The sequence below is a fragment of the Agrilus planipennis genome, unplaced genomic scaffold (genome assembly GCF_000699045.2).
Source record: "Agrilus planipennis isolate EAB-ADULT unplaced genomic scaffold, Apla_2.0 scaffold72, whole genome shotgun sequence".
Classification (NCBI taxonomy): Eukaryota; Metazoa; Arthropoda; class Insecta; order Coleoptera; family Buprestidae; genus Agrilus; species Agrilus planipennis.
The window spans coordinates 844,880-859,884 of record NW_020439081.1 but is presented as its reverse complement, the minus strand read 5'-3'; the positions used below and the strand labels follow the sequence as shown (position 1 = coordinate 859,884).

The 15,005-nt window shown below is 33.5% G+C and overlaps 2 protein-coding genes across 2 annotated transcripts; both read right to left on the bottom strand.

Annotated features, from left to right (window-relative positions):
• Nucleotides 1-1,366: 1,366 nt before the first annotated feature.
• LOC108733173 (catalase-like) lies at nt 1,367-3,513 on the bottom strand. The gene has a single exon (XM_018464234.1). It carries the CDS (start codon nt 3,114-3,116, stop codon nt 1,527-1,529), a length of 1,590 nt encoding a protein of 529 aa, XP_018319736.1. The 5' UTR covers nt 3,117-3,513; the 3' UTR covers nt 1,367-1,526.
• A 2,450-nt stretch (nt 3,514-5,963) lies between these two features.
• On the bottom strand, nt 5,964-12,674 carry LOC108733153 (catalase-like). The gene is made up of 3 exons (XM_018464213.2): nt 12,576-12,674; nt 10,032-10,183; nt 5,964-7,001 (listed from the first exon to the last, which is right to left on the bottom strand). The coding sequence occupies exons 2-3, from the start codon at nt 10,095-10,097 to the stop codon at nt 5,964-5,966; spliced, it is 1,104 nt and encodes a 367-aa protein (XP_018319715.2). The 5' UTR covers nt 10,098-10,183; nt 12,576-12,674.
• Between the last annotated feature and the right edge of the window lie 2,331 nt (nt 12,675-15,005).

Here is a 15,005-nt window from a genome sequence, read left to right as displayed (position 1 = left end):
CTTTAAGAACTAATTTTAATTTGATGAGGCTATTTTGGAAAAAAAATACTGGTATGCAAGGGAAGAAAAAGTAAAGAAAGAGCGAATATAAAGATAGGAGACGAAAAATTAGAAGAAGTGACTGATTTTAGGTATCTAGGAAGTCAGATAAGTCAGGACGGAAGGAGTAGTAGGGATATAAAGCAGAGGATAGCGCAGGGTCGAGTCGCTTTCAATAAAAAGAAGTCATTTCTATGCTCGCGAACGATTACTTTTGAAACTCGAAAAAGATTGTTATAGGTGTATGCCTGGAGCGCGGCATTGTACGGGTGCGAAACATGGACGGTGGACGCAGCGGAAAAAAAAGGTTAGAAGCGTTCGAAATGTACTGTTACAGGCGAAGGATTAGGATACCGTAGATAGAAAAGGTTAGAAAGAAGAATAGGAGAACAGAGGACTATGAAAATCAATAAGAAATAGGCGAGATATGTTGGTGGAACACCCTCTCAGACATAAATGCCTAATGAGAGACAGAAACGGGAGTTAAGAGGAGTAGAGATAGACCTAGATTAGATTACTCAGGATAGAAAAGAATGGGGGTGCGTGTGCAGCCATTCTTAAGACTGACGACCTTATGTTGATAGTGAGGCTATTTTGGTCAATATAAATACAACGAAAGTAGCTCATTCTGAACACTATTTGCTGGAAGATTCGATAACAAAGAAATCAAGGACCTTATCTTTGAGAACGCAATGGTAATGTTATGGTTGCTGACCATAAGACAGAATTAGTGTAGATACTGATTTGAATGTAGAAGTCGCACGTTTTCTATATTTATAATATTTAAGGTTTATAAAAATAATAATTAAAAAACTCCTGAAAACGTAATGTCTAAGGAATAAGCAATTTATAATTAGAAAATTATGGAAATTTCTTACTTTCTTTATGCTAAACGCTTTGTTGCTTTTAATTAACACTTTGATAGGATTTAGCGAAACGAGAGCTTTTAATTGCACGAATTTAAATAAACTCCGCAAGTTGGCTAAGATATTGAGGTATTATCTGCTTCAGTTTTTACGTAAATTAAGTTGATTTTTGAAGCTATTTAGAGTAAATCTTGTATTAAAATATAAGTCATTAAAATAATAATGTTTCATATTTTCGAAACATAAATGATGATTTAATCTTTTAACGTCTTCTATTTTAACAAAATACCCATTACTTTATAACAGCCATTATCTTTATCATTATCTTCTTTGTTATTTAAGATTAACTAATTTGAATTTTATGAAGTTGTTTTTAAAAAAATGTTTTTTTTTTGTAGTAGGCGAGGGATTTTATCTCTACGATAGTTACTTTGTATACACACATATAATTGACAGTTGATTAAAAAAGGAATTCAAATCTCTCATTATTTATTTTTATATTAAAAACATCGTTGCTTTGTTTACAACATGCAGTTCATAAACTGAGGGTTTTATAAAAGGGATTAAATTAAAATTAATAATTAGACATGATTTGGCAAATGGAATTTTCAAAATATCAATTCATAGACCGCAGAGACTTGAAGGATTTGGTATCGGTGGAATAATAAGTAATTTTTCTGCGATACCACGAGCAAGATCTTCGTTTACTTGTGCAAACATATTAATTACACGAAATTGAACTAATTCCATAGTTTGGCTTAGAGATTGGGCTATGGCACTAATTACAAATTTTCGACCTTCATCATCAAGTTTATTTACGTAGAAATCTCTCGGTTGTGAAAAGTAATCCGGATCCCTTTCATGATATTGATAAGCGTACCCTGATACATAGTAGGGAGCAGATAGGTTCTTAGCCCAGGTCGATGGTTCTGGTCCTCCGAAACTATTTGGATAATAATTGGGAGCACCTCCTTGGTTTACGAATGCCATGTGGCCATCTCGTTGATAATTCCGAACTGGGTTTATCGGTCGATTAATGGGAAGTTGTTGGAAGTTATTACCAATCCTGTACCTTTGAGCGTCCATGTATGCAAATAACCTAGCGTGTAATATTTTGTCAACGGAAGGTTGAATACCGGGAACCAAATTTGCTGGTGAGAAACCTATTTGTTCTACTTCTGCAAAATAATTTGATGGGTTTTCGTTTAGAACTATTCTACCGACTTCAATCATTGGATACTCGTGTTCAGGCCATAGTTTCGAACTATCAAACGGATTGATTGGCGATAACTCAGCTTGCAGTTGTGTCATGACTTGAATTTTCAAGGTCCACGAAGGGAAATTGCCCTTTGCTATAGAATCAAACATATCTCTTTGGTAATAATCCGGATCAGAGGATTTTAACATTTCTGCTTGTTTAAGGGTTAAATATTTAGCTTCTTCGTTCGAAATGATATTGAACTTACAGTAAACGTATTCTCCATTTTCGTTTACCAACTTAAAGGTGTTGACAGCAAATGCATTCACACCCCTCATTGTGCAAGGGAGAGTAGCTGGTGAAAACAACCACAATGCAGAAAGTGTGGATTCCGGTGCAAGAGTGATAATGTCCCAAAATGCGGTTGTATTTAATAGATTAGTAACAGGGTCTCTTTTGGCTGCATGAACTAAACTAGTGAATAATTTTGGTTCGTCTGACGCAAACACGGGGAGATTTATTCCTAGCACGTCCCATGTTCCATCTTCAGTATAAAATTTTATTGCAAATCCTCTGGGATCGATATCTGTGTCTGCACCACCTTTGTCACCGGCTGACATAGAAAAGCGAACAGCAACTGGAGTTTTCTTTCCAACTGAAGAAAATACCTTGGCGGCACTGTACTTCGTTATATCGTTTGTTACCTCGAAGAAACCTTTTGCTCCAAAACCTTTCGCATGGACCACCCTTTCTGGAATACGTTCGCGATTGAAATGGGAAAGGTCCTCTAGCAGTTCTGCGTCTTCTATAAGAACGGGTCCTCTATATCCTGCTGTAAGAGTGGCAGTTTTGTCTCTAACCGGTATTCCAGAGCCTGTTGTTGCCACCTGATGCACCTTAAAGTAATTGCAAGCATTTATTAAAAATGTTTTGAATAATTTTAGTCTTACACGCCATGCAGATTTTTTTGTGATATTTGTAATACATGAAAACGTACCTGGCATTGAATCCATCGCAAGGAAACGAGCAATTGCAGAACAGCTATGAAAAATAACTTCATTCTAACTTATTGGTGGTACGTTTTATCTTGAAATAGATTTATTGTGAATGTTACATCGTTTTTTATAACTTAGAGTGGCTCTATTAGTGTAACATACAATTACCTAATATTATAAAGCGACGTATTAATGAGGAGATTGACGATAAAGTTTATATTTTGTACGTTATGCTAACGATGTTTCAAATGATAGAAAATTAGAGGATCAACAGCTGTAAGGTAAATCATTTGTAATTTTTGTCTGATATGATAAATAACTAGCTAATTGTTAGTGTAGTTGTCCTTGCAGTAAAAATGATTTATTTACAACGATATACTTAGACGACAAATTAATGTTTATATTAAAAAGAGGATTAAAGGTACCGTATGTTCTTTTTTGTACCACTGAAAATGTGGGTACAAAATTACCTGATAGGTTTACCCGCGGCTTCGCTTAATGTCCTATATACTGTTCGTTTCAAGAAGTTGGAGATATGCCCCTTCCCTTTATTAGGATGCGCCGTGGCATAATTCCGAATTCAATCATATTTGTCTGCGTAGCTCATTTCTTCATCGATCATCGAGCGAGAGCTAGATAAAAGTATACAGTACTATTTGCAAAATTATTTAAACTGCCTCGTTAAAATTTAAGAGTATGCTTCATTTAAAAGCATATTTAGCCAAAAATAATAACAAGTGAATTAACTTAACGTTCTACACACCTATAAAACTTTTGCATTCGTTTTCTATTGTTAATTTATATATGTTTTTGTTTTAAGAAATTGCTAACCATTATCGTCTAGTACTGTACAGTTCTAGCCGATCTCCTAAGACCGCCCATCGAGAGCTCTGCTCGTTCAAGCTTGTTCCAATTATTTCTGTCTTGCTCACGCCTAGTGTGTATTCTTTCTATCTTCGCGGAGATTTCTTCAAGGTTACAATTCTAACAAATTGAAATCGGCTGTACGTGCCAAAGATCATTGACGACCACATAAAACTAATTGTCAGTGGGTGTACAAAATTTCATGATGATCGGTTAAGTATTTAAAGCGTGAAATGGTGGCAAACAAATAAACTCATATTACTCTCCTCCCCCAGTATAAGACGAAATAAGAATAGGCCGACCCCCTCCCCCCTATTTAATATTTATTACGTAAGAATCTGAGGGAAAAAATAAATACACGTTATTTTTCAAAGTAACAATTTTTAGCAATGTTTATTTCAACTTACAAAGGTACTAGCGCTTTTTAAAAGTATAATTTTAACTTTACGCATTTTTGTGAGCTTACGTAAGAACTATCAAGACTTCCTAAATCATCATACGTAATAAATTAATGGTCCTTTAGGATTTCAATGATCTCACAACATAAAGGGAATTTTTTTTGTTAAATGCGACTCGACTATTATTTCTTTTACCGTCTTTTTCATCCTTCCTAAATATATAGAAAATCGAGGAAAACTTTTAGTTTTTCGACTCCAATTTTTATATTAGATAACTCTCTAACGTGATATCAAACAAACAAATATTTTATTGATACGTATACGATGCCAATGTACAGTAATTTCTATTAAAATTCAATACCGTTACTAAGGTACTATAATTTAATCAGCCAGTTTTGTTATTTGTGATTTTAGGCATATTAGAGATTATTAAAATAATTTAAACTTCATGGATAATAAATCAATAAGTAAACTAATAGGTGATAGGTGATAAGTGAAACAAAATTAACTAATTTTATTATCTTTATTTTTAAAGTACACAGACCCAAAGATATCGTTTGAATAGAAACACAGACGAATTGCAATGATGCAAACGTACAATTTTCAAAATTTAGATGCATCCTGTTTCATTAGGTTTCACTCTAAATAAATATTTCTTTGTTAAATGAAACTACAGATTACAAAGATTATAGTTTAAATTTTATTTAAAAGTATTCGGATTTTTTAAGCATTAACAGGTATTAAATCTATAAAAGGTACTGTTTGAATTTCGTAGAAATTTTTTTATGGTTAGTCTTACGTAAATTCTTTTAAAGGACGAATTTGTTTAAATAAAATAAGGAGACATACCTGACATACTATTTCTCGCAAAAAAAGAAATAATACTGAAATAGTTGTTAAAAGTGATTTCATACTTGCCGGACACTTATGTACTAATACTAGCAGATTTACTGATATTTTCATAGTATTTATAACTAAAGATCCTCAATTAATTTGTAATTTGGTAATCTTACACAGCGACAAAGACGAAGTGGTTGTTGATGAAATTAGTAGTTTTCTGTGTCTACCATTTTTAACACAATAGTAGTTCTTTTATCACAGCTGCTTGTAAGATTAACTAATTTTAATTTAATGAGTCTGTTTTGGTAAAAATAATGGCGAAAGTTACTTAACAGAAATCCATTAAACGAAACAAAATTAATTTTTGATTTGTTAACGCTATTTTCTGTAATATTTGATAGCAAAGAAGACGATCTTATCTCTATCATAAACTATGCAGTACTGAACTTTGTTTTTTCTAATGATAAGAGGGAATTTGAGTAGATTTATATTGAAAGTAAAAGCTCTAGACTCGCGAGGTTTCTATATTTATAATGTTGGTATATACATAAATATACAAAGAGGGGGTTGCACATTTTAATATGTTTTAAATTATAAAAAAATCACAGACCGCACAAAGTTGTAGGATTTGGTGGTGGTTGAATTGCAAGTGATTTTTGTGCGATGCCACGGGCAAGACCTTCGTTTACTTGTTGAAACATCCTGATCGCACGAATTTGGATAAATTCCATAGCTTGGCTAAGAGATTGGGCTATGGCACTAATTACAAATTTTCGACCTTCATCATCAAGTTNGGATAAGAAAACAGTCTTCCTTGTAACATTCTGTCAGGCGAAGGTTTAATTCCGGGCACCATTCGAGACGGGGACAGGGCCATTTGTTCGATTTGTTGGAAATAATTTGTAGGATTCTCGTTCAGTGTAAATCGGCCGACTTCGATTAAAGGATATTCATTTTCGGGCCATATCTTTGTGTCGTCGAATGGATTAAAAGTGGTATTCATTGCCTCCATGTCCGTCATTACTTGAATGTACATCGTCCATGACGGATAATTGTTGGATTTAATTGCTTCATACAAATCTCTCAGTGCGTAATCGGGATCGACGGACTGAAGTTCTTGGGCTCTCGCCGCAGTTAAGTTTCTCAAACCCTGATTGGACAAGTAATGAAATTTGCAAAAAACGTGATGTCCGGTGGCGTTAACCAGTTTGAATGTATTAACCCCAAAACCGTGCATAAATCTGAACCCGTCGGGAGTTCCCCTGTCAGAGAATAGATAAAGTAGCATGTGAGTTGTTTCCGGTCTCAATGTGAAAAAGTCCCATTGCATGTCACCGTCGTGAAGAAAGGTTGACGGATGCCTCTTCTGAGTATGAATGAAACTGGGGAATAATATGGGGTCTCGAATGAAGAATATTGGAAAGCTATTTCCTGCAAGGTCCCAGTTTCCTTCTTCTGTGTAAAATTTGATGGCAAAACCACGTGGATCTCGTTGTGTGTCAGCAGCACCTCTTTCACCAGCAACTGTGGAAAACCGAACCGCGATTTTCGTTCTCTTTCCAACTTCTGAGAAGAGAGAGGCTGCACAGTACTGAGTGATATTTTTGGTGACCTCAAAGTAACCAAATGCACCTCCGCCTTTGGCATGTACTACTCTTTCCGGTATTCGTTCTCGGTCAAAGTGTGCCATTTCGTCGATAAATTCTGTGTCTTCCAGTAGTAATGGCCCGCGAGGGCCAATCGTTAAGGATGCACCTCTATGTGTAACTGGTGCTCCAAACCCGGTGGTTATGTAGCTAGCCTGGAAAATTAAGAAATAAGTGTCAAATATATGTATAAAAGCTGTTATTTCCTATTCGTAAAAGACAGGACATTCTTCTGTTGATCCCCGAATTATTTTATTAAATCATCAAATGCCATTTATTCCGTAAATGATCCCGAAACAATTCCGTTGCTTTTCGAAAAACATAACTTGATAGGAACACAAACATCAAACGAGGTGTTAGTCCATGATTTACAGAACGAGTCGACCTAAAGATTAAAATATTTATATTTTGGAATTGACCAGCTAAAAATGGAACCATCATTGTTTCGTTTCGTAGGTATGTACATATATATGAACTATTTGTTACTTACGTCACATCAGCTAAGATGGAGTAGTACTTAATACATCGCCATATTTTATGTAGGTAGCCCTTTCGAGGGTAGCAATCTACACTACAGCAGGGCGATAGAAAGTGTGCCGGCCGCTACATCCTTTCTTACGTTAAAAAGAAAAAGGGTGCATCTAATTGGACGCTTTCTATCTCTCTATATATGCTGTACTATAGGATACCGCCTCAGTATCCTTTAAGCTTCCGAGTTTCTAATTCAAATTAATTTATTTTGAATAACATTACTAGAAAAAGTTTGACTAGGTAAACAAGCAACATGCTAGCTTATCTGTATTCAAAATTTAGAGTCATGAAATTTAGAAAATCGATAATTTGATTGCACTGATTCACTCGGTACTTCGCCTGGTGATTTCTTTCAGTCATAATGTGGCAAAGTTAGATTGTTAAACAAAGCTAAAACTTGCTAATGTAAAAAGATTCTTTGAATTTAATGTAGAGCCTACGTATAAGGGCTAGGGTCCACTATATCCTGTCTGGATTTGGATGGTAATCGGTCAACGCTGTAGCTAACAATCCTTTCGGTCGCGGTGTGAACATGGCCAATTGCTTTACTTTTACTGTTCCAATAAATAATTTGGGCTTTCTTCTAAGACATAGATACATTAAACAAAAATAACAAAAAAAACTTACAACGTTAAATAATAATAAATAAAGCAGAGACAATACGTTTTAGAAAATACTACAAATGGCGCAGTAAACGCCATCTGTAGCACGATGCTACATTTTAGGATTACGTATGCTCCAACAAGGTCCACTTGTGTGGATATCTACTTGCTGAAAACGAATCCCGGCGTAGCCAACCTCAACGTGATAGGCACGTTAGCTTAATCGAATAAAATAATTCGAAGTGGTCTGTATTCTGTCGAAACTGCCAGACGCGGATCGCGATTTCGATCTTTTTGGATCTCATCAGCGCGTCGCAGGCAGCAGACAGAACACAGACCAACTTTTACCTGCTGTCTTAACAGCGCGTTTTAGAAAATACTACAAATGGCGTAACAACGCCATCTGTAGCACGATGCTACATTTTAGAATTACGTATGCTCCAATTATTTTAAAGCAGACAGAACACAAAAAGGACAATTCTTTAGAGCAATTCAAACCGCTCTTGAAAAAGCAATTTCTTTTTGCCAATTCTTTATCTAGTAAGTAAATTACCTTTTGATAAGTCCTAATCAATCAAAGTACCCTTTTATCTATATCAGTATCACTCTATTATGTTTTCTACGTCACCTTTATTAATAATCTCTAACACATGTGTTTGAAGGTTTTGTTCGCTGCTAATAATTGTTTTTAATTTTTAAACAAGATTTCCTAGAGTGTTATTAACGTTGCCTGTACATAAACCGAGCTCTACAAAAATGTTTAAAACGCGAATTTAATCATCACCTGCAAAAACGCAGTCGTTGAAACGAAAATCAATCACATTGACCGTTTACATTACAGCTTCTTTAGAAGAAGAAGAAGAAGAGCAACACGATACGCCTTAATTAGTTAATATTAAACGAGGCTTTGAAAGATTTTCAAATGGTAATTACAATATTTCTTCAGAAGGTGATTCGCCACATACCTTACATTAGTTATATATTTTCTAATTACCAACAACTCGCGATCACTTACATATTCACTATATCAAAACGACTTACTGACTGACAACATTAAATTCATAACTTTAACAAATTGATTACACTTCTGTTATCGTTCAAATGATTCTATATCTAGGTACTTTATTATGTAATATCTACTACTGCAGTTGCCACGCATTCTGGCTTCGAGGATCGTCATTTTCATTAGACATGCTCAATTAATTTGTCCTTTAATGGCAACAAAGGAACTCGTATTGATAAGATAATGAAAACTTTCTAAAATTAATGTACATGCAAGGTGTTTCCGATAAGGTTTCATTGCATGAAAATGTTAATTTTGATTCAACAGGACTAGATATGATTCATACTAATCTGAGTTTCGTTTCTAAAGGAACTAGAGAGAAATGTATCTTCCTAATTAAAGTTTTTCATAAGGTACTGAAAATTTTTTTCCTGTTAATAAAAAATTTTAACTGTAATTGTCTTAAATTGGAGTACGTACAGGCGCAGTCAGTAAAATCAAGGCACTATTGTATGGGCACGATCCATAATTCCCCGAGGATCCACTTCCCTTGTGTTTTTTTATTGTTAGGCTTATGACTAAGATTTAGGACGAATGGAAACAGATGATTTTTCGTAACATTAGAATAATTTAACGTCAATGATGGCGAGCCAAGAATCGAACGAAAGTTCAGCCGTTTTTTATATAAATAATAAATTAATATAAGTCAAGCGAATGCAATTTATACTTTATTTAAAAGATTTCGAGAATACGCTTGGTTTCGGACAATTTTCGGTTACTATGAATGCATCTCTGTTTTGAGTAATTCTATTTCAATTTCACAGTAAAAGCGATTACTTAATATAAATATCAATATTATTGATAATAAAACAATAAAAAAGCAATCACAGAGAGTAGCGGCCAGTGTCAAAGTACGTAACGTTAATATCGCTATCTTCAGGTTCGAGAGCGACACTTAACTTCGAACCAAATATTTTTCTCCCCGGGCAAGAAACCCAAGAGGTCAATAACAGTATTAATTAAAAAAGAAAAGAAAAATATTTTCTTACCTCGTAGATAGGTATTGCTCTAGCGAATACTAAAACAGCAACGACTTCTAGCTTTACAAACATCATCGTGGGTTTTCCAACAGCTCTGCCTCTTTTATACTATTTGCTTTCCGCTTATCTTGATTTGTTCTGCCTTGCAGGAGTTGTTTATCCTGTAACATTTTAATTTTTTGTTTTTGGGAATTATTCGGTTTAAAAATTTTTTGAGTTAGACAGGTACACATAATTAAAACGGCGTTGATGATGACATTCACACTCAAATAAATACTTTCTATTAAATAAATATCGATTTTAACAACTAAAGATTAGTAATATACATATATAATTATCATAAGAACAACGTAATTTTTTTCAAATCATTTTTTAATTAAATTTAATCGAATGTAGACCCACATTTTACTCAGATAATTGATTAAAATTTAATTATTATTTAAAAATCAAAACACAAAGGGGTTTCTATTTGTTGAACGAAATCCTGTATTATTTTTTTAATTTTGTTAGTCAATAATATTAATTAAATTTAGTTTACATTTTAGTTCTTAGGCTATGGTTCGAAAATAAAACAAAAAATATATAACAAATTTGTATTACCTTCACGATACTGTGAAATATACGCACTTCACCACAACTTGATGAGTATTTTTTAAATGTTCCTCCCGAGGTTCGGAGTAGATAAAGTAACGGATTTTTACACAGCAAACTGCGACATGGAATTACAGGACACTGTTTATATGTATTAAATTTACGATTAAGGGGGACGTTTACAAACCTGTGCGACCGGTATCTTAAAGATGACCAGTATTTATAAACAGAAAAAAATTTAATTAATTGTTCCAAAGTATTGCGGAAAATACATTCGATTTGCGACTATTTCTTATGTGACTATTGTCTTTTCTGATGGTACGTATTAGGTACAAATAGACATATAATGAAGTTTTTGATACCACAAATATTGCATAGAATAATAAACGTTAACATTAAAAAGTTTATGCGAAGATAACATTTATTATTGCTATTGTTTCTTCTTTTCATGAGTTTCATTTAATCAAAAGCAAACGTTTAAAATAATTATTGCTTTAACGACTCCACGTTTATTCGAATAATCTACTTCTAAATTGGATTTTTAATGGGGCAATGTTATGTTCAGCTAAAGAAATATACTTAAGCATTCTTATAAATCAATATACCAATAAAATATATTGTCAAAAGTGTAAAATGAACATAAACTTGATGTAAAATTTGCCTCAATCTATCCAAATTTCATTTGTTTCGACGTTCGGCGAAGGTACAGCGTCGCTAGCCCCAATTGTAATATCAGAATTAGACAAAAAAATGAGTTTCATGGCACTTAATAGTAAATGAACGCGAACATTTTTGTCTACAAGGATCATTGCTCGCCTAACCAGAATACATTTTCGTGAGTGCATGCGATAGCACTTTATTATTGTTAGAAATGCAATATCATTATTAAATTGTTTATTGCTATTGAAAATACAGATAATTTTGTCCTATCCTTATCTGAAAAATAAATTGAATTTTCTCAAAAATTATAGGTACATAGAAATTTCATAAAAATAATAGTAAGCTTTGAAATTTAATAAGCAATTATAACAAATTAACTGGGTTGTCAGAATTTCAAATAAATTATTGAGTTTGCAACCGTTTTCAGTTAAAGGTTCGACATTTTAAGTCTTCGAATTAATGAATACTTAAATAATTAATGCACATTTCGCTTTGCGTTAATTTAAAAAAATGTTAAAAATATGACTAATTTTAGGTAAAATTGACTAAACAACGTTGTATTTTACTGTTATAATATTTTCGATTTTTTTTTCACTTTGATGCATAATTTCACCAGTTCCAGTAATTTAAAATTTTTTTGTAGAACTCATTAAGTCCAATTTAAGTATTACTTTTTGTACGTACTTACTCATTACAAAAAGAACAATAGGTAACAATAGGCAACAATTACTTACGTCTTAATATCAGTGTAAGTGCCCTGTCACGAATTTCAAACCCTGTAAGAATATTTAACAAACGCTGCCCTTTTCGCCCTCTGAATTTAATGTAATTATCCTATTATCGAGCAGTTAATAAAATTTGCCTTTAATTTTTAAAGTTACCTACATTCTTACACAATGTTCTGTTTGCCATTAAAAAATTGCTTTAAAGAATAATTTCACCCTATTGAGGAGCTTATTTTAACAGAAAATTCGATAAATAAACAAATTACAATGAATTTATACTAAACAATTAAATAGTGTTACATACCAGGCAACAACTGCTTTACTGTTTGAATGGGAATGATGTCAATATTTCAAACTACAAAAAGTGTTTGTCTCTCTATCATTATAAATTAGTTACTAACAAAGAATTGTTTACCTTATTGTTTAAAAAACACCTTACTATTACATTAGATAGCTTGACAATATTGTTTTGATAAGCTAACAATTGAAAAATTAACACAACATTACCCATTTATCCGTACTATCAATTAATTTTAGGTGACACCCCCTAATTTTAATTATCTTCTAAACGACTTACCTACGTATTTTTATGTTATTTTTTTTTATATTCTGCTGCAACTAACTATTACGTATGTTATTTCTTATTCGATATTTAGTATAGACTAAACTAATACTGTTGTTTTGTGTTACGGTTTGTACCATTGACGTGACCAATTGTTGTATAAACAAGTCATTAAATATAATTAGTCAATAATTAATTTTTCCCCATTGTGGTAATGAATTTATAACACGCGATCCTATTACTTTGATAGCCGTTACAAATTAGGTCCCAAACAACCGAAGAAAATTACTAGGTAATTCTTGTTAATGTGGATAAATTATCGATAAAATTTAAAATAAGAATGACATAATAAAGTTGTTAAATACTCGTTGACAGGAAATATTTCAGTATGATTGGAGGTATGTACAATACAAGTTCTACATATTTAAATTAACGGAAACAAGCCATGATTCTCGTTTGATTGATCAGCTTTTTATCTACCGATTTAAGGCTAGAATGCACTAGCTCATTGTGTTAATGACCTATTAGTAGTTAGGCAAAAATTGTTATTATGAGTAAGACCAAAGTTTCGTTAAAAGATGAGCAACTGGAAGAAACGGTAGTGTTGGCTTTCGGCCGTAAGGCATTACCACTAGTTCTGCGGTGAATTAATCGATAAAATAGAACTCTTGAAGATAATAATCACTCGTATCGGTGAAACGTCGAGAAGAAAAATCTCCAGACAACGACGAATAAGCTAAAAAGCCAGTAGTTTACATTAGACCATGGCCGCAAAAGCCCCAAATTAATTTATCATGAAGAAAAGGTGACCATCATGAACATTGTTTTGTTTACGAGTTTCAGGACGATTCTTTGGCAGGAAAGTATTTTTTTGTGCTTGTTCAAGTAATTACTCCTGTCGACGTCTCGTTTACGGGAGCGTTTCTCCCTTTTCTTCCTCCCATGATCTACCTTATTACTGTATCAGAAGAACTTCTGAGAATGCCTACCAACCGTATTAGCGAAACATCATCACAGTTCATTAAACTGACGACTTAAGCACTTCATTTAATTTTATTTCGTTTTCCATTTATTTTCAATCATTTCCAAAATACAAGGACTTTTGTCGTTATCAACCTCCGGCCGATAACAAAGTTATCTTTTAATAACACTATTGTTGCAAGGAAGGTCAGAAACTTCACGTTCGAACCTACTATCGAACGAAAACGGTTTTATCAAAAATTCGTTTTTTAACCCTATTCTTAGTTTTGTGTTCGATTGTAGGTACCAAACACCATTAGGGTTAACCAAGTCAACATTTTTTGTATTAGTAGTCTCAATGTCAGGGCCCGTTACTCCAATTCTCATGTGGGCCCTTCAGATTTGTTACTATACCTACGTAGTTTTAAAACATTTGCTACGCTATTTCAAAATTTGTACTTTAATGCATTTTACGGCGCCCCCTACCGTCCAGGACCCGGTACAGTTGTACCATGTACGCGGGACCACTCGAGGCCATTTTACATCAACTACTTACAATTACGTACAAACCTGTCATGAAGAATAAAGATTGCATAATTAATTTAAACAGCAAATGCACGAATGAATGAATACTGCACGTGATGATCTTCGTTAGCGGATATAATATGAATTAGTAGTATACCTTAGAAGAGGCTTCTGCCAGCACGCTGAAGGAACACTTGTCACGTGGTCACTCGTGTTGTTCAGGTGCCGTGCACATTGGTGAACTGTTGCTGTCACTCATGTATTTTGCGTTTTTAAAAAGGCTATTGATTTGACAGTCCCGGGTTACCTGGGACATAACATCATTACAAGTTTATTGATATGCGATTACTACCTTGATAAATCAAAGAGTTTGTATTTTTACAACAACAATTGTTTTCAATCTGATACCCAAAAACGGTACCGAGGTAAACAAAAATCAGCCAAATGTGCGTGATCAACTCGTGCATCGAAGGTTTTGCGTCCTACAAAAAGATTATTACCTTACAACATTGTAACGTCTAATTTAGTTTGATGTATTTCGTTTAAACAAGCAACAGCAACAGTATGGCCACTTTTTAATTAACAGGATATATTTTTTAGTACCAGAACTTAATAAAGCGCAAAAACTATTGTAGGTACCTTTTTTCTAACTCACTATTGATGATATGATTTCGCTACTTGTACCATAAGGCGGTCATATTATGGGTTAAAATTTCTGTTACAGTTACATCTTGAACATGGTGATAACTGAATGTACCTATACAGAAAACTGTACAGTGAAATTTGTCGACTTTATTCATTATTATTACAGTTTTATTATTCTTTATTAAACCACGTGGTTTTGAGTAATTCTTTTCTGCTTTTCGTTTTACGCAAAAGTTGTCATGCCTTGATGGAACTCTATTGTTAGGTATACACTTTGAATTTTTTCGTTTAGATGGTCAGTAATAGTCAGGACTA

Bases quoted from the DNA above. Each gene is read 5' to 3' on its own strand.
- LOC108733173 (XM_018464234.1), bottom strand. From the start codon at position 3,116: ATGGATTCAATGCCAGGTACGTTTTCATGTATTACAAATATCACAAAA.